We start from the raw sequence: 26,108 nt of genomic DNA on the forward strand, positions 1-26,108 counted from the left end.
GAGTTTGAGACCAGCCTGAGCAAAAGTGAGATATTGTCTCTACTAAAAAAAAAAAAAAGAAGAAAAAAAAGAAAAAAAGATTAGCTGGGCATGGTGGCACATGCATGTAGTCCCAGCTACTTGGAGGCTAAGGCAGAAGGATTGCTTGAGCCAGGAGTTTGAGGTTGCTGTGAGCTAGGCTGATGCCATGGCACTCTAACCCAGGCAAAAGAGAGAGACTCTTGTCTCAAAAAAAAAGAAGAAGAAGAAGAACATATTTGTTCCAGAAAACCTACAATGAGAATCATAAAACCTTTCCACATCACTTCCCACCCCCACATTATTCCTGGTCTGACAATATATTGGGCTTAAAGATGAGGGAACTGAGGCAGAGAGTGATTAGGAAGATGAGTTTCCCAGCAGAGAAGATCTAGAGTGTGAAAACAGCTACATACCCACTGTTCAAGCACTTTGTAAAGGTGAGAAAATGGAAGTCAAAAGAAAATTAGATATTTGCCCAAGGTAGTTCCAAGTGGTCTTCACACAGGGGAATGAGAACCCCTGGGGGATGCATGAAGATTTTCCAAGTGGCACAAAAGCAGAATTTTAAGGGGAATACATTTCTAACTCAATTCTCACAGGCTTTCCTACCCAGCTCCCCCTTCATACTCACCCACCTCCCATGTTTCAAAGAAAGGCATAACTAGCCACCCATGCCAAATCTTATTAAGGTACATTGTCCCACAGTGCAACAACCTCCAGACCACCACCAAGGGGTGAGTCAAAGCTGGGAATGTGACTAAGTAACAAATCCTTGCCTGAGTCAGGTGATTTTCAAACCTTTGCCTTCAACAAAGTTAAAGGAGGACCTCAAAGCGCTATCAACTGACAGATCATTAATAAATGATCTGATGATATATCACTGTGATTTTTTTTTAAGAGATAGAGTCTTGCTCTGTCACGCAGGCTGGAGTGCAGTGGCATGATTATAGCTAACTGCAACCTCAAAATCCTAGTGAAGTGATCCTCCTGCTTCAGTCTCCCAAGTCACTGGGACTATAAGCCTAGGCCACCATGACTGGATCATTTTTTTTTTTTAATTTTTGTAGAGACAGGGTCTCACTATGTTGCCCAGGCTAGTCTCAAACTGTTGGTCTCAAGTGATCTTTCTACCTCAGCCTACCAAAGTGCTAGGATTACAGGCATGAACCACTGAATGGAAAAATCTCAAAAAAAACAAAAACAAAAACTTCAAACCAAAAGAAAGGTTTATACTATAACACAATTATTTAAAATTTTGTTTATGTACTTTTGTTACATACAAAAAAGAAGTAGGATGATAAACCAAAGGCTTTCAGGTATAAAATCTATTATGGTAGAAAAAAACTTCTGTGAAAAAACAGAGTAGAAATAAGAGTTCAAGAAAGAAAAAGGGCCTGGCGAGGTGGCTCAAACCTGTAATCCTAGCACGCTGGGAGGCCGAGGCAGGAGGATCTGGAAGATTGCTCAAGGTCAGGAGTTCAAAACCAGCCTGAGCAAGAGGGAGACCCTACTAAAAATAGGAAGAAATTAATTGGCCAACTAAAAATATATATAGAAAAAATTAGCCAGGCATGGTGGCGCATGCCTGTAGTCCCAGCTACTAGGGAGGCTGAGGCACAGGATTGCTTGAGCCCAGGAGTTTGAGGTTGCTGTGAGCTAGGCTGACACCATGTCACTCTAGCCTGGGCAACAGAGTGAGACTCTGTCTCAAAAAAAAAGAAAGAGGCCGGGCGTAATCCTAGCACTCTGGGAGGCCGAGGCGGGCGGATTGCTCGAGGTTGGGAGTTCAAAACCATCCTGAGCGAGACCCTGTCTCTACTAAAAATAGAAAGAAATTAATTGACCAACTAAAAATATATATACAAAAAAAAAAATTAGCCGGGCATGGTGGTGCATGCCTGTAGTCCCAGCTACTTGGGAGGCTGAGGCAGGAGGATCACTTGAGCCCAGGAGTTTGAGGTTGCTGTGAGCTAGGCTGACGCCACGGCACTCACTCTAGCCAGGGCAACAAAAGTGAGACTCTGTCTCAAAAAAAAAAAAGAAAGAAAGAAAGAAAAAGGGATGTGAAATTTCTGTTAAATAAAAACTGATTCATTTTTTTCGAAAGATGAGGGAAACAAAATCAAATCACTATGGTATGTATTTGAATTCAATTGCAGAGATTTAAATTAGTAATTTAACAGTTTTATTTTAAATTATCAACAATTAGCCAGAAATCATATCCTCTGAAACTACTGAAACTTTCAGAAAAAAATTTTAGTTGTCAATCTAAATATGTGCCAACAGTAGTTTCCAAAACAAAGGTAAACTCACTGCTTGCCTGACTTCAGCAATCAGTCCTAATCTTTTCTCCTTAAGGCACAGTCACCAAGAGAGACTCTGAAGCCCTTTAAATGTTATCACCCAGGAGGGCAGATTCAGGCCTTGCTCAAGATAAAAGAGGATTTGGTGAGAATTTAGGGCCCTGCTAAGAGAAAAACCATCCCAACCGGCCTGTCCACCTTCTATTTTATCAGCCAGACCTCTCAGGCATTTTACCCCTTTCTTGAGGCCCATGCCTCCACCCTGCCATGCCAAATCAATGATTAAAATGAGCACTCCGTCTCCTACAAAAAAAAAATAAACACCTTTAAAATATAAAATATATTCAAAGGCTTCCATTTTCTCACTTTTAAAATTGGGACTTAGTGTCAAAGATCATTCGGGTGATAAGTTTTCCATAACTAAGGGAGAGCGAATAATCCTTGAAAACTCCATAAGCAAACACCAGAGATGCCAATGCCTGCTTTGGGAAGGTGGGAAGACAGGCAGGTGGTCTGACAGTCCTATTTACTCGTGGATGGGTGGGGGATCCCCGCCACCCTCAGTCCTGGGGGTCTTCACTAAACTTTACAAACAGTGTAGCCTCCCGGGGAGATGGAAGCAGGGAAGAGAGGACTGCAAATCGGAGATGATCACTCAGCAAAACAGCAGCTACCCAGCAAAGCACTTTACATCCACCCAATGAGATCACCATTCCCATTTTTTCGGATGAACAAACTCAGGGTAGGAAAGGTACCCAAGGTCGCACAACTGGAAGTGGCAGAGACTGGATTCAAAAATCAAACGGAGGTCTGCCCACGAACTTGTAAAGCACAGTGGCTTTGGCCTGAACCTGGGTTTATATCCACAACTCCCATCCCTTTCTAGTTGTAAACCTTTCTCCACAGCTATAAAACTGGAAATAGCACCTTGCTTCGCAGGGTCACGGTTAACACAATGAGCCACGCATGGAAATAAAAGCTTTTGCCCAGAGTCGGCTACAGAGTATGTGCTCAAGACACTGTAACAAAGGCTTTAAAAAAGGCGCGGACCCCACGCGCACAGGTGGGGCGCTCGGGCGCGCGGAGCCGGGCCTCCAGCCCAGACGGGCGCCGGGAGGCTGGACGGGAACAAAGCAGCCCGCGCAGCCGCCGCCCGACCCGCCCTCTCCCCGGGGCCAGCCCGTTCCCACCCGCCCGCGCGGCGCGCTACGTACCCGGCGCCTCTGACCCGGCCTCGGCCGCCGCGGCTCGCCCAATCTGCGCGGCGCTTACTGGCCCGCTCAGCAGGCGAGGCGGGGCCGCGGGGGCGCGCACGCAGACCGGACGTCCGGCCGGCGGAAGGGGCGGGACCGGGGAGGTAGGTGGGGAAAAGCGTGGGACAGCGTCGGGATGCGTGGGTCCGGGCTTTCCGGGAGCCAGAGCTTTTCCATTGCCCGGGTTACAGAGGCGGTAGGAACTGCAGGGTCCTAACTTCAAATTCAGGCTCGTACTTGTACAGCTTTGGCAATAGTGACCATGACAACTACAGTAGTTACACGAGCCGTTTCTACCTGCCAGGTCCTCGCAGCCCTTAAGGCGGATACTGCCATCATCCCCATTTTACACAACAGGAAACTATGTTTAGAGGTTAATCCATTTGCCATTTCATATAAACTCATTTGACTAAAACCACATTCTGTCCATACAAGCCTACCAAGTCAGCCTCTCTTCCTGTCTCCTTTCTGAAAGTGTGGATAATCACTACCACGCAGGGTTGTTGAATCAGAAATACAAAAAAGCATCTAATTATGCCTCACATATAATAGGTGGTTCTTAATCAACTCTGACTCAACCTCCCTTCCCTCTCCCGAAAGTGCATCTCTGTTCTCCACTTCCTTTAAGGTAGGAATCTTGTCTGTAGCACTCAAATACCAAGTGCCTGGCACGGTAGGGGTTCAATACATTAAGAAGTAGTTTAACATCTTCATCCGATCAGCCCGGTCCCTGAAAGTTTCTCCTTGACTTCAGCAGTCAAGGAGACCTACTGCCATCACCCAATAAGTAGGATTCCATCCTATGATCACAAGGGCCATTTGGTCCAAACACCCTGCCAGGGGCCAAATCTCCCCAACGTCATCTCTGCTATCTTTACTTGGACATGTCCAGTCACAGGGAACTCACTGCTTCTCAGGACAGTTTTTTTTGAAGTCCAGTCCTGGTAATTAGAAAGTTCTTCCTTAGATAATCTTTCTCCTAGTTCTAAGCCATGTGGCCATGCAAGACAAATCTAATTCCTATTCTACAGAGCCAACTCAGTTCCCTTCTTTGACCAAACAATTGTGTTAGCCGGACGCGGTGGCGCGCGCCTGTAGTCCCAGCTACTCGGGAGGCTGAGATGGGAGGATCGCTTGAGCCCAGGAGTTCTGGGCTGTAGTGCGCTATGCCGATCGGGTGTCCGCACTAAGTTCGGCATCAATATGGTGACCTCCCGGGAGCGGGGGACCACCAGGTTGCCTAAGGAGGGGTGAACCGGCCCAGGTCGGAAACGGAGCAGGTCAAAACTCCCGTGCTGATCAGTAGTGGGATCGCGCCTGTGAATAGCCACTGCACTCCAGCCTGGGCAACATAGCGAGACACCGTCTCAAAAAAAAAAAAAAAAAATTGTGTTAGCCCTTCTTGTGTTGTTATAAAGGAATAACTGAGACTGGTTAATTTATAAAGAAAAGTTTATTTGGCTCACAGTTCTGCAAGGTGTACAAGAAGCATGGTGCCAGCATCTGCTTCTGGTGAGGGCTCAGAGAACTTCCAATCAAGGTGAAAGGGGAGCAGGTGTGTCACGTGCTGAGCGAAAGAACTAGCCTGGAGGGAGCCGCCACACTCTTAAACAACTAGCTCTAAGGTAAACTAATAGAATTAGAACTCACTCATTACCACAGGGAGGGCACTAAGCCACTTATGAGGGACCCACCTCCATGACCCAAAACCTCCCTCCTCCAACATTGGGGATCAAATTTCACATGAGACTTGGAAGGGACAAACATCCAAACTGTATTAACAACTTACAGATAACCTAGTCCTGTGAGTCTCAACCTTTTCTTTACTCCTGACACATCAGAGGGATGCTCAGACTCCCATCAGTAACCAGGCTGGCCAAGACAGTGACAGTATAGGAACAGGCCTTTACCTGTTTCTCCTCCCCACCAATTATCTGGATCGTCCTGGGGCATATTGTTAGGAAAACCCTTCAAATTATCTACTTTTCCCAGGTTCTGCCTTACAGTATTATAATTATTGGTGTACAAGTGAGGGCCTTGTCTTCTAAGTGGGTATCCTTGTGGTCCAATCTGCCAACAGCAGCTGCACCCAGGCCCTGGGATGATCCCAGAGGAAACGCTGAAGGTCTGCTGCAGGGGCTTCAACCAGGGACTTCCTCAGTACTGAGACTTGGCCTTTGTAGTTTTGATGAGATGCCATCAAGGGCTTTTTCAACTCAAATATCCTTCATTATTCAGGACAGCAATAAGAAACTTTGAGCTAGCTCTAGCTGTTTACTCGATCTCATTTCATCATGACATGACCTGCATCTCAGTCACCTATGTCCTTAGCATCTAGCATGATGCCTGGAATATAGTGCTGCTTCAAGTTTTGTTTGACAAACAACCTTCTGAGTTCATTAGAAATGAGTCCTTTGACTCCTGGTTCTTAAATTTATTTTAAATAAATATTAATATGCAATTCAATTTATGCCAAACTTCACAAATACCATTAATATTTATCCTTTATTTAAAAGATTCAAAAAAAAAAAAAAAAAAAACCAAACAAACATAAAGCACTCTCTGGCAAGTCCTCACCAGCTGGAAGTCCAAATTCCTGAGCCTGAAACCTAAGGCCTTCTGTGACCCGGCCCAGATCACCACTCTAGACATATATCTCACCATATGTTCCCCCTTGGGAAAGAGAAAGGAGGAATGTAAGCTAGTTACTGCAGCATGCATTGTGTTAAAACATTCAGGTTCAAGTCTGAACCCCATACTAAGTAGCAATGAAACTGGACAAATCACTAAACTTTGTTTTCTCACTGTAGAACAGGAGTAACAGCTGTCCTGCTCATGGCAGAGTCAAACAAGATAGTTGATGGTAGGGATTAAATAAGATGGTGTGCTAGTGTATTCTGTGAACAATAAAGTACTATATAAACATAAGGAGTCCATATTCTATGTCTTCTTGCCTCTGCCCTTTGCTTGTTATATTTTTCCTGGCTGAAGACCTTATGTCTTCTTTCTCACCATTCACTCACTCATTTACTCATTCATACGTTAATTAATCCAACAAGGTCTATTGTGTGCTGGCACCAGGGATACAGAAGTGAGGAAAATCCAACCTGTTTTCAGCACTCATAGAACGAGGTCTTGTTCTAACCCTGATTCTCCATTTCCTGCCACAGAGCCTGACATGTCACCATTATTACCCCAAAGTGTTGAATAAGTGAATCACAACCTGGCTTATGCCTTCCTAGGCCCATAAGAAGACAGGGTATCTCTGATATACTGGGAGTACATTTCTTTTTTTTTTTTTTTTCTTCAGACAGAGTCTCTGTTGCCCCGGCTAGTGTGTCGTGGTGTCAGCCTAGCTCACAGCAACCTCAAACTCCTAGACTCAAGTGATCCTTCTGCCTCAGTCTCCTGAGTAGCTGGGACTACAGGCATGCACCACCATGCCCAGCTAATTTTTTCTATTTTTGGTAGAGATGGGGTCTCGCTCTTGTTCAGGCTGGTCTCAAACTCCTGAGCTCAAAAGATCTGCCTGCCTTGGCTTCCCAGATGGGAATACATTTGTGATGGACACAGTCAGAAATTTTCCTTTGGTTATCATTTCCCTGGGAAGGGAAATAATTAATTGGGTATTGACTTTCTCCCAGACATTTTATTAAGTGCTATGTATGCATGTTTCATTTTGCAGATATGGACATTGAAGCTCAGAGAGGTTAAGTGACTTGCCTAAGGTCATTCAAGTCAGAGGCAGAGCCATTATTTAGAACCCAGGGAATCACACTCGAAGCCTACACTCTTAACCACTATATTCTACTGCCTCCAGTAACAACCATGAAGGAATAATGGAGGTATCTACACTAGGAGCAAATTTCAGAATCTGTAGAGCTTCATGGACATGATCCTCAGTCACCCTCTGGGCCCTGCTGCACCCCACTACCTTCATATGGTGCTCCTGTAGAATGGGTAGGTAGGAAGAGCCAATGAAGCTAGATGGGAGAGTCCTGTTATTCTAGTGTGAGGAGGACTCAGAGAGCTGGGAATGAAAAATGAAGAATTTTAGGGAACTAGATACTAATTATGGAAAATGTAGCAACTATCTAAAAGGATACAGGATTATATATTTCTGCATAACTCCATAAGGTAGAACTTGGCCAACTTTCTACCAGTTACAGCTGTCTGAAAATGAAAAGCTCTCTTTTATGGGGGAGTGTGATGGAACAAATATGAGAACTCTTAGAACCCCAAGGAAATATCTGTATATCCAATTTAGGAAACTACATCGTTTTGCTTTGGGCAATCATTCCTTATCAATGTGACTATAAACCCAAATATAAACTTAAGCATCAAAATGAAATGTGGCAATATTTAGTTATCAAGTGGTCATTTTAAGAAGGTGATCATATATGCATATACAATATCTTTTCAAAAACATATAATTTCAATCTTATTATAGAAGAATCATGAATCCTGCAAAATCTAAGTGAGGATTTTAACTTGAAAAATCCCCAGAGAGAAGGAGTAAGTGCCTCTCAGTTCCCTTCTAACTCTGAAATTCTCAGAGGTGTTGGATTCCAGAACTTTGGACTTGCACTTGCATTCTGAGATTGGTCTTGACAGCCATATTACTCGCCTACCTCCCAGAAAGGCTTTCCACTGAACAAAAACTGCTCAGTGGCTAGGTGTGGTGGCTTGCACCTGTAATCCTAGCACTATGGAAGGCCGAGGCAGGAGGATTGCTTGAGCTCAGGGTTTGGAGACCAGCCTGAGCAAGAGCAAGACCCTGTCTCTAATAAAAATAGAATAATTAGCTGGGCATCGTGGCACATGCCTATAGTCCCAGCTACTCAGAAGGCTGAGGCAGGAGGATCACTTGAGCCCAGGAGTGTAAAGTTGCTGTACTAGGCTAATGCCACTGCACTCTAGCCCAGGCAACAGAGCAAGATTCGGTCTCAAAACGACAACAACAAAACTGCGCAGTCTGCATTTAAATATAAGGCAAAATGTCTTATGTAAAGCTTCAAACCACAGAATGAGTGGGCCAAAGAAACCAGCACCTTCATTCTTTCATATTTTTCCCTGGTCATGCTTCATTAGTGTTTATTCAACCTCTGCATAGCTGTGGGGAAAGAAAACACAGGGCTGGAAATTAGAAACCCAGAGGTGAGTTCTGGTCCAAGCTCTGCAACTGGGTATCACTATCATTTTTTTTTTTTTTTGTTAGCACAATTTCCTTGAAGTCCCCTTCCCTATCTACTTCACAAAGTCATATGAGCTAAAGCAGGTGAAACATTTAGAAGAGATAAATCCTTCTAACACATGTAAGAAAGATTTATTATCTCTGACCTCCCCTTTCCCTGCAGCTACAAATAAGGCATTGTGTTGACAGCATTCTGGGCCCTAGAGAGATGACTGTGGTGTCAGCTCTCAGACTGAATGGATGACTGCCTTCCAAAGTCAACTATAAATAATTGGGGGTTTTCTGCTGCTTGGGATATTTACTTCTGCTCCTGCCACTGATAAAAATACAGAGTTGACTATATTTAGCCCTATGTTTTCTTTCCCTGAGTCAGATGGGAACTGTTTCTTCCCATCCTACCATTATTCCCATGTTGAGAGTTTCCCAAAGGCAAAGATCATTTCCCTTTTTGTCCATGGAGCTCTCTGATGGTAACAACTAGTCCTTCCCTCACCACCCACCACACCCAACCTGAATAGGAAATCTCTAAGAATGGGAGCTATGTCTTTGGGTGCTCTTCTCAGGACTCAGGTGAGATTACTCAGTCACAGGACTGAGACCAAGGGACTGAAACATTCAGTCAAGGATAAAAACGGATTAAAATGTCGCAGTTACCTTTTATTTATTTTTTTTAACATCCAGAATACACACTGGAGTTGCAGTTACCTTCTAACAACTGATTTCCTTGGGTGGATAAGTGTATCAGACAATGGGACCTTCCCGGTGGTAAAGAATTTAGAGGCCTCAGGGGCAGACAGATCCAGATTTGCATACTGATTTGCCACTTACTAGTTATGTGACTGTGCGATTTACCAACCTCTCTGGGCCACATTCTTTCATCCGTGAAAAAGGTTACCTATATTCTAGGCTTGTTAAGAGGATTAAATGAGATAATGTACGAAAAGCCTTAGCACAGAGCCTTGCATATAAGTGCTCATTAAAGAGTCACCGTGGAGGGCTCTTGTAGGCAATGAAAGGGACATGTGTGCGGAAGAGCTTGGAGGAGACCACTACCTGGAGGCCAAGATGCAGCGAACCCTGCCTACCGAGTAGGCTGATCTCCTGGCTCAGGGTCAGTGCTCCGCACACCACAATCCGCCGCCTCTCATCAGGCCTTGAACTGCCAACGATTGGGGGTGCTGCCCCGACTCCTGAGTGAGGAAGGCGGCCAGGAGCCAACCTGGCTTCTTGCAGAAAAGCCCCCTCCAAGAAGGTCTGGGGCATTCGGGCTCCCGGTGGGTCGCACAGGCCCTCTCACTTACCCGGGAAAGGTAACGGTCCTTAACGGCAGCCAATAACGGCTCACCAGCGGCCCAGGCAATAGCAAGAGCAGGCCGAAGTCAAACCATGGATTTTGGAGTCTCCACGACTGAAACCCTAAACTAGCATCGAACTACAATTCCCAGCATGCCACGCGGCCTCCTGCGTCGGCGTGGTCTCGGTCCCACCAACCTTGCGGCCCTTCTTTCCTCAAAGCGTGGCCGAACATCTAGGCTTCCGGGTATTGCTGCTCCCCACTAGCGACGCCAGGACAGCCTCCCCTCATGATTTCTGGGTATTGTAGTCCATCTTGTTTCGGTTTCCTGGGAAAGAACCATTCTTGGTGGCAACTCTCCTCGCCCAAAAACTACAAAGCCCAGAATACAGCGCAAGTCCCCCTCGTCCAATAGGAGCCTCCCATGTAGCGGGGCGCGGAGGCCGGCTCTAGCAACTCAAGATGGCGGACGAGAGTGAGACAGCAGTGAAGCCGCCGGCACCTCTGCTGCCGCAGATGATGGAAGGGAACGGAAACGGCCATGAACACTGCAGCGATTGCGAGAACGAGGAAGACAACAGCTACAACCGGGGGTAACGAGATCCTCGGAGTCCAATTTGCGTCCAGTCTCCCACAACCTGGGTCTCTGGGGTGCGGGGAAGTCACCGGGAGCTTAGTCTATCCCCACCCCCATATTCTTATTGGCTAAGGCATTGGGATCCTGCCTGGTGATTGGTTATTGCCTTTGTCATTTACCAAGGGCGGGTGCTCAGTATATTAGGGGCTGGAGACATTTAGTACTTTTATTATATAAAAGTTTTTCTATGTAATGTTCCACTCGTATGCTTCAGGCACGTCCGGAGAAAAGAGCATGTTAGACGATAGTTTTCGATGGCACAACACAGGGCAATATAGTAAAAGTACAGTTCAAAGGGAACGTTACTTACAGAGGTGTGTGAACAACGTGACTAGCAATAAACGAATAATAAAACATTTCCCTACAGTTTACCCTCAAAGAGGAAATTCATCAGGCTGTGCAAACTATATATATAATTATGTTGTAAAATATCACTACGAGAGAATACCAAAATATAAACTCACCTTATAAACCCTATGTAATTAACTATATGATAATGTTTTGATTTATAGGGTGTCCGTTGCTCCAAGTCCATAAGTTTCCTGAACAATATGTAATTAAGGTCTTCCAGCATCTTTGTCCTGTTAACTTTGCGAAGTTGCCTCAAGCTTCCAGAACTTGAGCGATGTTGCTTCTTGGACAGTATTTTGAGTCTGTGGGTTCAGTACTGCATATCCTGTACTTGACATTCTTGCCTTTAGTAACTATTTATTCCTAGGGATGAAAAGATGCACCGGGTGTTTGAGTGTTGAGTTCTTTTTTCAAATCAGTTTTTACTTCTGTAAGCCACAGCCTACCGTTCATCCTTCTTGACATTGTTAGCGTCTGGCCCGGTACACACGCTCTCTCTTCCTATCTGTATTTATGTATATATTTTTTCACTGAGTGAGAGACTTTTGGGTGTATAACTCTTGCTAAGTCTGTGGTAGTCTGATTTTCATAGCTACCTTGTCATTTGCAGTATTGGAAGTAGCCTCTAAGATAAAACTAGAAGGTTGAGGTCTTTGGATAAACTTTTTTTTTTTTTTTTTTTAATTCTGCTACCTTGTGAAGATGGGAAGGCAAGGGATTATAGTCATGTACAGCATAACGACATTTGGGTCAACAACAGACTGCAGGCTGGGCGAGGTGGCTCACGCCTTTAATCCTAGCACCCTGGGAGGCGCAGACTGGCAGATTGCTTGAGGTCAGGAGTTCGAAGCCAGCCTGAGCAAGAGCGAGACCCCATCTCTACTGTAAAGAGAAACAAACTAATTGGCCAGCTAATATATATAGAAAAAATTAGCCGGGCATGGTGGCGCATGCCTGTAGTCCCAGCTACTCGGGAGGCTGAGGCAGCAGGATTGCTTGAGCCCAGGAGTTTGAGGTTGCTGTGAGCTAGGCTAACGCCACCGCACTCACTCTAGCCTGGGCAACAAAGCAAGACTCTGTCTCAAAAAAAAAAAAAAAAAAAACTGCATATATGATGGTGGTTCCATAAGATTATAATATATTTTTACTGTACCTTTTCTATGCTATGGTAAGTGACAAATACTTACCATTTTGTTACAATTGCCTATAGTGTTCAGTGCAGTAATGTGCTGGACAGGTTTGTAGCAATAGGCTATACCATGTAGCCTAGGCATGTAGTTGGCTGTACCACCTAGGTTTGTATAAATACATTATAATGTTCGAACTACAACAAAATCACCTAATGAGCATTTCTCAGAAGGTATCCCTGTTGTTAAGCTAAGCATAACTATATTTAAGTGGTTTATAATGTGCTTGTGATGAATCCTAGGTTAAAAGATGTAGCTTTTTTGTTCTTCAACCAGCATTAAAAATCACAAGAAGAATGTAGAGAAAAAGGAAGCCTGCCAAATTTGGTTCTTGTAAGACTGTTCTGTTGCTATAACTCACAACACATCTAATGTAATAAAAATCTTGCTTTGAAGTTTGATATTCCTAAAAATGGAAGAGCTGAAAAAGAAGAAGTAGGAACAGGAAGAGGGGAAAGTGCAGCCTTCAGGACTAGAGATCCGAATCATAGATGAGAGTTATTGAATGTGAAAGTCATTTCAGAAGTGAAAGTGTGGCTTTCTTTGTTCTTTATGTAGTTGCTTTTTTTTTTGAGACCGAGTCTCAGTTTTGTTGCCAAAGCTAGAGTGCTGTGCCCGTCAGCTTAGCTCACAGCAACCTCAAACTCCTGGGATCAAGCGATCCTCCTGCCTCAACCTCCTGAGTAGCTGGGACTACAGGCATGCACCACCATGCCTGGCTTAATTTATTTATATATATATATATATAAATATAAATGTTTAGTTAGACAATTAATTTCTTTCTATTTATAATAGAGATGGGGTCTCGCTCTTGCTCAGGCTGGTTTTGAACTCCTGACCTTGAGCAATCCACCCGCCTTGGCCTCCCAGAGTGCTAGGATTACAAGCGTGAGCCACTGCGCCCAGCCTATGTAGTTGCTTTTATTTTTCTCTGCTTAACTCCTGTTCTGACCAGTGTCCATAGCTGTATAATTGGTTTTGTTCTCTATAATCTATGAATCACTTTGCAAGATATTTGCTAGAAAGTTCTGTGTTGTATTTGTAGTACAACTAAGTGATAAAGTAAAAAACTTTGGAAATATTTTTTGTTGTTCCTGTACGTGGTTATGGTCTGGGTGAAAAAATTACGTTTGTTAGCATCCCCAATCTAGAGGTATGTGAAAATGGGTTTGGATGTGGCAAGTGAAAAACAGAGGGCCTAGTTTGGAGGAGAGAATCTAATTCTGGCACTTAGAATGTAGGGTAGAGTCAACTTTTTTCCGCTCACTTTCAGAGAAAACAGTTTTGGGAAGAAGCAGTGGTTTTGGGAAAAAGCTGCATGGCATCGTGGAGAAAGCATGGATTTTGCAGTCAGTTTAAATATGGTTTCAAAGCCTGATTCTGACACTTAATAGTCCTGTGACCTTGCGAAAGGTACTTAACCTAGAGTTGTCTTAGGGATTAAATGAGATAACATCTGGAATGCAGCCCTCCTCCCTCTTCTTTCTTCACACCTTCCTAACCTCCCAGCTTGCCCTTCTGCTCTTATCACAGACTGTATTTTTTGTATCTTTTATCATAACAATAGTTAAATAACATATTTGATAATTTTGCTTAATGTGTCCAATTCCTGCTTTACCTGACTGTAAGGTGCATGCGAACAGGATTGTGTCTTCAAGATGCCTGGTGCTTAGTGGGCATTAATGAGTATTTGCTATATGAATGAATGGCAAACGATAAAGTGCCTGGCCAGTGCTAGTGGAGTTTCTTTTCCCCTGTCTGAGTGGAAGGATTTCAGATTTTTCTTACATATTTTTTTCCTCCAAATAAATCTCATTGTAAGGCTTATTACAATTTTTGTGAAATACCTACAGAAATCAAAGAACCTCCAATTTGAAGCTTTCCACTGGTTTTTGCTTCTTGAAATGTTTCTTGTCTTTACTTAATATTATTTAAAATGTTTTCCATCTTTCCTAAAGTGGCAGGTAATAAAATAAAATAAAATGCTTTCAAAAGTCATATACAAACTGACAGGAAATTTCTCCTTCCAACACTAGAGATTCGGAAGTACAATTCAAGGCCATGTGTAATGACTCATGCCTATAATCCCAGTACTTTGGGAGGCCAATGCTGGAGGATTGCCTGAGCTCAGGAGTTCAAGACCAACCTGGGCAACATAGTGAGATCCTGTCTCTTCAAAAAAAAAATTAAAAATGAGCCGAGTGTGGTGACGAGTGCCTGTAGTCCTAGCTACTCGGAATGGTCAGGTGGGAGGATTGCTTGAGCCCGGGGGGTTGAGGTTGCAGTGAGCTGTGATGGTGCCACTGTACCTGGGTGACAGAGTGAGACTGTCTCTAAAATAAATAAATTTTTAAAAAAGTAAATAAAGTACTATATGCAATAAAGGTTAATGGTTAAAACTAATCCTTATTCTCTTAGGCCTTTCTTTCAGGAACTGAAGTTCATAGCGCTTTACACTAATGAAATGAGCTACATTTATGCCCTGGATTAATAGGGAATGCAGTTATGCTAGTTTCTTATATCTCTTTGTGTGTGAGTTTAGTTCTTGACTTTTCTAGTCATGTTTTTCCTCAATAATAAGCATAAACATTTAGTGAATATAGAACTTCATGTATACATATAAGTATACACATATATGTGTGTGTATCTTCTATAGTTTTTCTATTTTTTTTTAATGTGCTTAATTTCCCCCAGTTACTTGCCTAACATAAATTACCCTGAGCAATAGAGAGGAGAGTCAGACTAAGGTAATCTTTATGTTGTGTCCCTTTGCAGTTCATGCCTCATCTGGTTTAATTTGCTTTTTTTTTTTTTTTTTTGAATGAACGGCTTTCCAAGAAATAATTGCTAAAGAATAAATCTCATCAGCTGGCAGTGGATTTTAATTTGGGGGTAACAAATAAGTAAAGGTTATCTGGATGTTTGAAACAAGAAAGAATTTTTAGATTGTTGTGTTCCTAGGATTCTTTTGGAATTTATTTTATAGTATCATCAGTATCCTTGACATGCTGGTAAGCCCTGGGTAAAGAGCTCTTTGGTAGGGGATGTCTATTCCCTATCCTGCTGTCTCCATGGGACAGGGTAACATGAATCCTTATGAGTTTTTCTCACTTCCTGATCATGAGATATTATCCCTTATGAAAAAACTTAAAGAAAAGAAAGTCTTTGGGGAAGTAAATCTCATAAAACTTTCCTTACTTGTCTTTGTTTTCTTCTTCAGATTCTCCAAGAGTCATTCTTTCCTTATTTACTTCATGGCTTATAGCTGCATCAAGCTCTTGGAAAGAAATCTTTTTAGTTCCTTTTTCTTAATTCCTCCCTTTAGCTTTTGGTTTCTCAAAACTAGATCAAAGCAAAAATGAAAAGAAAAACCTCATCACTGATATCAAATAAGTGTTCTAATTTTGTTTCCCAATTAAGTGGCAATTAAAAAGAAACTAATCAAGAGCTGCTTCAAAGAGAAGAGACTGGAAAGCAGAAGAAATGAAAAGTAAATGAGAGCCTATTTCAGGGAGATTGCTGCTCATGGCAAAGCAGTTTTGCTGATTTTTCACATTGTTCAACTAATGTGCTCACTCTAAAATTCCTCAGCTTTACTAAGTTGGCAGTTAACTCTTTCCCTGTGGAGCCCATAGAATTATAAACTATAGATGTAGTAACTTTAGGAGGATGCTTCTTTAGCTTTTTCTCTTTGACTTTTTAAAAAATTTTATTTATTTATTTATTTTGAGACAGAGTCTCGCTTTGTTGCCCAGGCTAGAGTGAGTGCCATGGCGTTAAGCGTAGCTCACAGCAACCTCAAACTCCTGGGCTCAAGCAATCTTGCTGCCTCAGCCCCCCGAGTAGCTGGTACTACAGGCATGCACCACCATGCCCGGCTAATTTTTTTTTCTATATATATTACTTGACCAATTAATTTTTTCTATTTACAGTAGAGATGGGGTCTTGCTCTTGCTCAGGCTGGTTTCGAACTCCTGACCTTGAGCAATCCGCCCGCCTCGGCCTCCCAGAGTGCTAGGATTACAGGCGTGAGCCATTGCGCCTGGCCAAAATACTTTATTTTTATTGAAGAACGTTAGACATGATCTCTTTGACTTTTTATCTGAAATCTCTATCCTTTAAACCTCTCTTCTAATTCCTCAAAGAAGGTGCCCTTATGATTGTTGCACTTAAGGCATACAAAATATGGTGTTCTCTATTGAAAACACCAAAAACACTGAACCAGAATTCTTTGACAGGGTCAGTACTTGCTTCAAAAATTTTCTAGTGCTGCTCACTGGGAGACAGCTGAGGATTCTTTACTGTTAAGTGTTCAATAAATGTTATCTGTTGCTATCATTACTATGTAGTGCTGCAGTCCCCAGTCCCCAGGCTGTGGCCTGGTACCAGTCCCTGACCTGTTTCAAAAACGAGGCTGAGCATCACCACCTGAGTCCGCCTCCCCAAAATGGTTAGGGACTGCTAATGTAGTGGGTATTGTGCTAAGCCCTTTACATGGATCAGATCATCCATGATTTCACTTACAGAGACTGGTTTAGTTTTTGTAGCGAAGCTTGAGAGTTGCCTCCCACCTCTCCCTTTGACATCTCAAAGGATCCATACTGAACTTGCTGGATTTCTTTTCCCTGCTGAGTTGACTTCTGCATCCTGAATCTGCAGCAGTGTGAGTCCTATCTTTGGATCCATTTAGCAACCCATGGACTTTCCCAAACTCAGGAGCCAGTTGGTAATGGAGGTGACTGGTCCCTTTAAACTCTCCTTGATAGACTATCTTTTTCAGAGGTCATTCCAGTGGGTGAAATTGCTGCCAGCATAGAATCATTGCTCAGTACATTACTGATAATGGTCTCTGAACAGCATTTGATTTGACCTTGGAGTTGCCAGGTCATAGTCTATCTCACCAGACAAACTCCGAGGATGTGGACAGAGGTTACATGTTTATCTCATTTCCATTTTAAGCAGTTTAGTATATCAGAGCTTTTGTGCCCTCTAAAAAACAGTTATTCTCCATGACAGGAAAGTGGCTTGTTCACCTCAAAACTCTGGGTAACTATCTGAGAGAGGGCAGAGGGTGGCAGTAAAAGCAATCTTTTGTAATCCCTTCCCATACCCTGCTGTTCCTTTCACAGGCCTCCTAAGATACCATGGTGGCAATACTAAAGTGTTTTCATATCTCCCATAATTTAGGATTCACAAGCAGTTTTTTATATAAACATCTAACTGGTAGGAATGTGCAGAGTTTGGGGTATTGCATTAAGTGATCCCACAGCCACAAAAGTGCAGAGAATAACCACTGATACTGCTTGGCGCCATGTGTTTTCCTCTTGGGGATTCTTGCCACTTCAGTCACCTTCCTTTGGGCTTTCTAAGTACTAATAGGATTACTAGTGAACATATCATACTTTAAGAATAAATTGATTTGCAGAGGATTTCCTGATGTCTAAAAGTAGAATCAAGAGAATATTAGAGGTTATGATTTATTTTTAATAAATTTCTCTAGAAAATTTGAATTTTAGCCCGAAGAATCCACTTTTATTTTTTAGAGGTGGAAAACAAGTGACCAAAAGTTGTGAATTTTATTTTCTGAGCTTTTTTCTTCTGATATCATAAAACTGTTATCTGTGTTTTTTTTTTTTTTTTTTTTTTTTTTTTTTTTTTTTTTTTTTTTTTTTTTTTTTGAGACAGAGTCTCACTTTGTTGCCCAGGCTAGAGTGAGTGCCGTGGCGTCAGCCTAGCTCACAGCAACCTCAAACTCCTGGGCTCCAGTGATCCTTCTGCCTCAGCCTCCCGGGTAGCTGGGACTACAGGCATGCGCCACCATGCCCGGCTAATTTTTTATATATATATATCAGTTGGCCAATTAATTTCTTTCTATTTATAGTAGAGACAGGGTCTCGCTCTTGCTCAGGCTGGTTTTGAACTCCTGACCTTGAGCAATCCGCCCGCCTCGGCCTCCCAAGAGCTAGGATTACAGGCGTGAGCCACAGCGCCCGGCCTGTTATCTGTGTTTAAGACATTGAAACCATTTGAAATAGTTACAGTGGGCCAGGCGTGGTAGCTCACGCCTGTAATCCTAACACTCTGGGAGGCTGAGGCGGGCGGATTGCTCCAGGTCAGGAGTTTGAAACCAGCCTGACTGAGACCCCGTCTCTACTAAAAATAGAAAGAAATTAATTGACCAACTAAAAATATATATACACAAAATATTAGCTGGGCATGGTAGCGTATGCCTGTAGTCCCAGTTACTTGGAAGGCTGAGGCAGTAGGATCGCTTGAGCCCAGGAGATTGAGGTTGCTGTGAGCTAGGCTGATGCCACGGCACTCACTGTAGCCTGGGGAACAAAGTGAGACTCTGTCTCAAAAAAAAAAAGAAAGAAAGAAAGAGTTACAGTGGAGCTGTTTTGTTTTGGTTTGTTTATTTATTAATTAGAGATGGGGTTTTGCTCTGTTGCCCGGGCTGAAGTGCAGTGGCTATTCACAGGCAGGATCTCACACTTCAGCCTTGAATTCTTTCCTGGGTTCAAGCAGTCCTCCAGCCTCAGACTCCCCAATAGCTGTGACCAAGGTGTGTGCCACCATGCCCAGCTGGAGCTTTTTTGTTTTAACTCTTAAAGGAATGGGACAAATCCTAAGGAGGGAGAAGACAACAAATAACAAAGTTGATAATTTTAAAATCTTCATCAGTGGCTCAGAGGAGCACAGCATTTTCACCGCTTTCATAGAATATTAACACAGCTGTCCTGTGGAAATGGTACTAAAGATGTTTTGCTGACCCTCTTTTGGGCTCTAGCTTTTCAGGGTTTTATTTTGGGCTATTATGCCTGGAAAGCGTCAGTCAAGCATATATTTGTTGAACCCCTAACTGTGTGCTCAGCACAGCTGGAGGTGCTGTGGGAAACAGCTGCATAAGATGTGGTCCTTATGCTCAGGAAAATTTTAATGTCATTGGGATGCCAAGAAAACAACATATTGTTATATAAAGTATTAAACTGTTTAGATCATAATTGTAAAAGAAACATCAGAGAGGTAGAGTAGTCAGAGGAGGCTTTCTGGATAAAACAGGGCTCACTTTCCTCGTTACCTCTAGTACTTGCTCCTCTCATTGGGCTCTTTGTTCTAGAGCCCAATGTGATGAAACAATATTCTCTTGGCTTTGGAGGATTCTCAGGTAAATTCTTACAGGGAATGAGACTTTAGCATTTGGGGAGAGATGGCCCTACGTCTTTAGAGATTAGAGGCGCGTGCCTGTAATCCCAGTACCCTGGGTACTAGTTTGTTAGTTGATGACCAGTTTGCCTCACCTCTCTGGGCCTTGATTTCCTCATCTGCAAACAACAGGTTAAGCCAGATGGTCCTGAGATTCCTTCTGGCACTGGAGGCTTAGCTCCCACTCCCCCATGATGAAAGTGTTCTGTGGGTTCTGTGGGTATCCAGTAAGACTGAGAGGAGGCCACTTTTTTTTTTTTTTTTGAGACAGAGTCTCACTCTTGCTTGGGCTAGTGTGCCATGGTGTCAGCCTAACTTGCAGCAACCTCAAACTCCTGGGCTCAAGTGATCCTCCTGCCTCAGCCTCCTGGGTAGCTGGGACTACAGGCACGTGCCACTGTGCCTAGCTAATTTTTTTCTATTTTTAGTTATTTGGCTAGTTTATTTCTGTAGTAGAGACAGGGTCTCGCTCTTGCTCAGGCTGGTCTTGAACTCCTGAGCTCAAATGATCCTCCCGCTTCAGCCTTTCAGAGTGCTAGGATTACAGACGTGAGCCACTGCGCCCGAGAGAAGGCCACTTTATAGACTCTCCCTGCTCATGTTGTCTGGAAGTTCTCTGTTCCTGCTGTTTCTCTGTCAGCTTGCCCTTACCTCCCACCCGCTCACACACCCGGTGCTGCATTCTATTTCTGGGAGTAAGTGCTGGGGTTCATTTTCCATCTCCTCCCCCAGCCCTGATTTTATACAAGAGCATCCACAGGATTTCTTCTTTTTTTTTTTTATTTTAATTTTAATTTTATTTTAGCGTATTATGGGGGTACAAGTGTTAAGGTTACTTATATTTCCCATCCCCCCCCCCACACAGGATTTCTTATATGTTTGAACTTGGGATATTTTGGCCTTCATTAAAAGATGACATTTTTTGTCTGGGCACGGTGGCGCATGCCTGTGATCCTAGCACTCTGGGAGGCTGAGGTGGGAGGATCACTTGAGGTTAGGAATTGGAGACCAGTTTGAGCAAGAGTGAGACGCCATCTCTACTAAAATTGCAAAATTAGCCAGGCATTGTAGTGCATGCCTGTAGTCCCAGCTACTCAGGAGGCTGAGGCAGGAGGATCCCTTGAGCCCAGGAGTTTGAGGTTGCAGTGAGCTATGATGACGCCACTGCATTCTACTCAGGGTGACAGAGCAAGACTCTGTCTCAAAAAAAAAAAAAAAAAGATGACATTTCTTGATGGCTTTTCTTCCCTGTTTCTAGATCTTTCATTCTGCTAATTCTGTGGTTCCCAACCCTCGGGTCCATGGCCTGTTAGGGACTGGGCTGTAGAGCTCCACTGTGCTGTCCCCACCCCATCCCCTGTTCATGGAAAAATTATATACCATGAAACTGGTCCCTGGTGTCAAAAAGGTTGGGGACCCTGTATTTACTAGGCTGGTCATTAATGAGTTGATCAACTTACTTTAAAATATAAGTTTCTATATTTTTATGTGAACTGTCATCTTCCTTTCCAGAGCAGGTATCGATCTCACCCCTGAAGGCAAATTTCACCTAAATTCTCTGCTGTTTATTTTGGAACCAAATGAAATAAGTTGGACTTTGATTTGCTATATTCTAAGGTTTTGGTTCTGGCCAGTCTCAGTTTCAAGTTTATTATGGTGACTAGCAGCTTAGATCTCTGAGAGATTTTTCTTTCAATTTGATGAATCCCATCATGCCCTGAGGTACCTACCTGTGGGTGTAAACTTCAAGTTCCTTTTAAAATGCTGCCGAATTCTTAGAGAAGGAATAGTTTGCCTTCTGTGTGGTCCTCTAGTTTGGTTCTCATTCTCCCTGAATCCAAATTGCAGCCATTCTTCTGTGAAATGGCATTAACTTCCACGGATGCTTCTTGAGGTCGTATTCTCAAGGCCTCTGAGCTTGGTTTCTTAAGAATAACTAAAATCGTTATAATTACCTTGAAAGCTAACCCTAGCAGCCTCCTCAAAAGTCTATTCCTTGACTTAGTCGTCTTCCTGTTTGGAAGTGTTGACCATGGTGAACTCATAATGTTTTCTCGTGGGTGGTAGGTAGCTCAATGAAAATGACTCATTTAGAAAAAAAGCAAAAAAACTACTCTTTGTTCTTCTGCTTTCTGTATGATTGATGTACAAGTTGAAACAGGATTGTTGCTCAGTAGCTACATGTACAAATTTCAGCCAGTATAAAGAAAAGAAAAATTAGTTCTCAGGTTTTAGTTTGGGTTTTAGAGTTTGCCAGGCACTTGTATTACTAATACATTGAACAGAGTTCAGCTCAAGATCCATCCACAAAAATGGGGTCCCTGAGGTTATGGCTGCACAGAAGCATCTCCACCGAAGAGCAAGAGCAAAGGCAGGAAGGTAGTTTTTATAGTGAGTTTGCGCACTTGTAAAGACTTCTAAAGTTGGAAGAAGTTATTTCTTCTGACTAGTGCAACCTCTGTGGAAAGCAATATGGAGATACCTCAAAGAGATACAAGTCGTTCTACCATTTGATCCAGCTATCCCATTACTGGGCATCTACCCAGAAGAACAAAAGACATTCTATAAAAAAGACATCTGCACTTGAATGTTTATAGCAGCACAATTCATAATTGCAAAGATGTAGAAACAACCCAAGTGCCCATCAATACATGAGTGGATTAATAAAATGAGGTATATGTATACCATGGAGTTCTACTCAGCCACAAACAACAATGGTGATCTAGCACCTCTTGTATTATCCTAGATAGAGCTGGAACCCATTCTACTAAGTGAAGTATCCCAAGAATGGAAAAACAAGCACCACATGTACTCACCATCAAATTGGTATTAATTGATTAATACTTAAGTGCACATATAGTACATAACATTCATTGGGTATCAGGCAGATGGGGGTGGGGAGGAGGGGATGGGTATATTCACACCAAATGGGTACAGTGTTTACTGTCTGGGGGATGGACACGCTTGAAGCTCTGACTCTCTGACTCGGTGGGGTAAGGGCAATATAGGTAACCTAAACATTTGTACCCCTGTAATATGCTAAAATTAAAAAAAGAAAAAAATCTCTTCTGTTTTCCTCCTATGCAATTGTGTTTTAAGTACCCAGTTATTAATATACAGTAATTCTTCACCTTGACTTTTTTGATTCTTTCTTCCATAGGATTATAAAAAATGATTCTTATGGTAATTCATATACAACAGGGACCAGATAATTCATTCCATAAGCTGATATGAATAAGGACTTATAAATTGTATCCAACAGTGGGATTCGGCTCTGTCTCCTAACATCAACCAGTTTTTTGGATTTTTTTGCTTTTTTGTCATGAGTCTCGCTCTGTCGCCCAGGCTAGAGTGCAGAGGAGTCCTCATAGCTCACTGCAACCTCAGACTCCTGAGCTCAAGCAATCCTCCTGTCTCAGCCTCCCAGAGTAGCTAGGACCACAAACACGCTACCATGCCCTGTTAATTTTTCTAATTTTTGTAGCTAAAGGGTCTTGTTCCTGCTCAGGCAGGTCTTGAATTCCTGACCTCAAGTCATCCTCCTGTCTTGGCCTCCTAGAGTCCTGTGATCATAGGCATAAGCCACTGTGCCTGTTTATTGACCCATTTTTAAATCCTGTAATGCTGTACATAATCCTGAGACTGTAGTGAGAAAATCTGGAACAAGAAAACTGCACAGTTTTCAGGCTGCAAGTGCCCTGTATGTGATAACAAAATTGTATTAGTAAGAGGAAAAAGTTAACTTCAGGCCATAGATGACTTTATGGTTCTTATTCTCTGCCATGGTGTTGGGGGTTTCACTGGGTATCTGGTTTTAAGGAGTTCACCGTATTTCCCCTATGAATGTTCTCAATCTTTCCTGCATGTTATGCCTTCTCTCTCATTAATATCATACCTAGTAGGTGCTCTTGTATCCAGACTTCATGATCTTGTTCTTGGACTAAAGGAATCGCCAGCCTTTCCTGGATCTCCCTGGCTGCACAGTCTTTCTGCGTCAGGGGCCACCGAAAGGCCTGGCGGGCTGGGGGCTGTGGGAGGTAAGGGTGGACAGCCTAGGGAAAAGTTGGCCTTGACACCTTTCAAGTTAAGAACCTGCTGTCACTATAAGCTTTTAAGCATGGGAGGGACACATGGAAAACTGTTTTCACAGAGGTAAATCTCACAGACATACAGAATTTAGGATGATGCAAAAAGATAGTGAAGCCAGGGAGATCCAGTAAAGTCCAGAGGTAACATTAGTCCAAGGGTAAGGTCATGAAGTTCGACCTCAAGCATGCCTATCAGGAATAGGAAGAGGTAAATCTGAAGACATTCTTTAAAGGAAATGGCAGCACATAGTACAACTTACTATGAAAGGATAGTAATATTCATGATAACCCCAAAGGGTTTTGAGACCCCGAAGTCTTTCTCCGTTATAAATGGTATTTACCATAATGTTAATAGAAATGGTAGTTTATATTTTTTTAATTTTTTTGAAAACTGGCTGTCTAGAATATACAGTTAAAATCATGCTCTGTGCTTAGCTTATCCTGCAGATTAGGCTTCACTGTACTCGCAGGTTGGACACCTAATTTATTATTTTTTCTTATAGTAGCCTTATCATGGCATGGACTCCTACTTTTGACTTTTAATGTGGCTAAGAAGCTGTTTTCACCACATCTGTTGGGTGTGTCACGTAGAGGGAAAGCAGCATGAGGAAGTCACCTTTACCATGTTCACATGCATGCAATCGCTCTATAACAGGGGTAGCTGGGTGTTATTGTTGGTTTTGTTTTGTTTTTTTATTTTCCCAAGATTGCTAGTGCTGGACAATGGTTGTCCTCAATCCTGCAGGCCTGATTTGGCATTTCTCAGTGTTGACTGTTTTGAACAGATCAAAGCAGTATTTTGTTGGTATTTTTTTTTCTTTTTCAGTCAGAGTCTCACTATGTGGCCTAGGCTGGTCTTGAACTCCTGGGCTCATGCAATCCTCCTGCCTCAGCCTCCCAAGTAGTTGGGGCTAGCCCACTGCACGGGGCTCCACAGCAAAGTTACATTGTGTTTTTCCTCATTCCGTTCCCCTTCTCTATACTGTCTTGTGTTTTTTAGATACAGCTGGGGAAACACATACAGGCTCATGCATTTGGGGGTTGGAGAGGGAAGGGCAAAACAGTCCAAAAAGACCACTACTGCCTTTTGGCTGTCATCCTTTTAAATTCAGAGCTTGAAGGAAGTATTGATAGTGTGAATGCCCTGTTAACAATTGTCATTTGTCTTTGGTGCCATCACCCTGACAGTCTAAAGAAAATAAGTACATAAAATACAAGCAAGAATGGAAAAGCCCCTTTCAAACAAATAGGATATTTCTTGCCCAGTGCTCCTCCCTGAAAGTGGAGGAGGTGGGAGTAGGGAGGAGAGCTTGTGTCCTCCAAATGCCCCCTCTGGGACCTGGGTTCTCCAGGCTGCTTCTGAAGCCAGCAGGGTTGATTCAGGAAGGTCTGGCTCCACAGAAAGCTCTTTGTCAGTGTAGCTCAAATCAGATGATTTTTTTTTAAAAAACCCTGCATCAGTATTTACTTTGTCTTACAGTGGTTTGAGTCCAGCCAATGACACTGGAGCCAAAAAGAAGAAAAAGAAACAAAAAAAGAAGAAAGAAAAAGGCAGTGAGACAGATTCAGCCCAGGATCAGCCTGTGAAGGTAACAAGGAGGCTCTGTTTTCTTGTGACCAAGAGTCACTTTTTCAGATGAGTTTGGAGGTAAATGTATAGGAACCACTTAGATTGACATTCTCCACTGGTATTCAAGATGGAAGAGTTGGATCCCAGTGCTGTCTTCTGTTGTACTAGACTTAGGGCATGAAACTGGTCTCAGTACCTTAAAAGACAGAGTAGGTTAGACACTGATTCCCAAGCATGGTGCCCATCAAATGGACAGGTACATATTGCATGTGCTGGCCCCTGGTGCCTAGACCAGTGGTTCTCGGCCTTTTCTATCTTAAGTCCCTACCACTGTGAGAATAAAAGGCCTCTGGTTCTTTTTTTTTTTTTTTAAGATTTGTTTTCCAGATGCCATAGATTTATTTATCATTCATCAACGCCCTTTGGGTACAGTTCATCAAATTGCTATGAATTAGCCTAAATGCTTATAGTTATATCACATTTCTCCATTTGAGTTTTTGGGGTTTTTTTTTTTTTTTTTTGGTTGTTAGTTGAGACAGAGTCTTACTCTGTTACCCAGGCTAGAGTGCAGTGGCATCATCATAGCTGACTGCAGCCTCAGACTCCTGGGCTCCAGCAGTCCTCTTGCCTCAGCCTCCTAAGTAGTGGGGACTACAGGTGCGTGCCACAACGCCTAGCTAATTTTTCTATTTTATTTTATTTTTATTTTTATTTTTATTTTTTTTTGAGACAGAGTCTCGCTTTGTTGTCCAGGCTAGAGTGAGTGCCGTGGCGTCAGCCTAGCTCACAGCAACCTCAAACTCCTGGGCTCGAGCGATCCTTCTGCCTCAGCCTCCCGAGTAGCTGGGACTACAGGCATGCGCCACCATGCCCGGCTAATTTTTTTATATATATATATCAGTTGGCCAATTAATTTCTTTCTATTTATAGTAGAGACGGGGTCTCGCTCTTGCTCAGGCTGGTTTTGAACTCTTGACCTTGAGCAATCCGCCCGCCTCTGCCTC

The 26,108-nt window shown here is 43.0% G+C and overlaps 2 protein-coding genes across 9 annotated transcripts in view; one reads left to right on the plus strand and one right to left on the minus strand.

Annotated features, from left to right (window-relative positions):
- DCAKD (dephospho-CoA kinase domain containing) overlaps positions 1 to 10,517 on the minus strand; it is a 34,303-nt gene extending 23,786 nt beyond the window's left edge. For 5 of the 8 annotated variants that reach the window (XM_012786810.2, XM_075994631.1, XM_012786809.3 and 2 more), the window contains exon 1: positions 3,539 to 3,661. The gene's annotated coding sequence lies outside the window, so the exon portion shown is untranslated. Of the gene's footprint in view, positions 1 to 3,538; positions 3,662 to 9,824; positions 10,047 to 10,072 lie in introns of those variants that run through there. The other 3 variants (XM_012786811.3, XM_012786806.3, XM_075994632.1) reach the window with 2 other exon arrangements.
- A 10-nt stretch (positions 10,518 to 10,527) lies between these two features.
- NMT1 (N-myristoyltransferase 1) overlaps positions 10,528 to 26,108 on the plus strand; it is a 37,264-nt gene continuing 21,683 nt past the window's right edge. The window contains exons 1-2 of the mRNA XM_012786799.3: positions 10,528 to 10,658; positions 25,015 to 25,123. Of these exons, the coding sequence (XP_012642253.2) occupies positions 10,528 to 10,658; positions 25,015 to 25,123 (240 nt within the window). The remainder of the gene's footprint in view (positions 10,659 to 25,014; positions 25,124 to 26,108) is intronic.

Source organism: Microcebus murinus, chromosome 18 (genome assembly GCF_040939455.1).
Source record: "Microcebus murinus isolate Inina chromosome 18, M.murinus_Inina_mat1.0, whole genome shotgun sequence".
In the NCBI taxonomy this organism is placed as follows: domain Eukaryota; kingdom Metazoa; phylum Chordata; class Mammalia; order Primates; family Cheirogaleidae; genus Microcebus; species Microcebus murinus.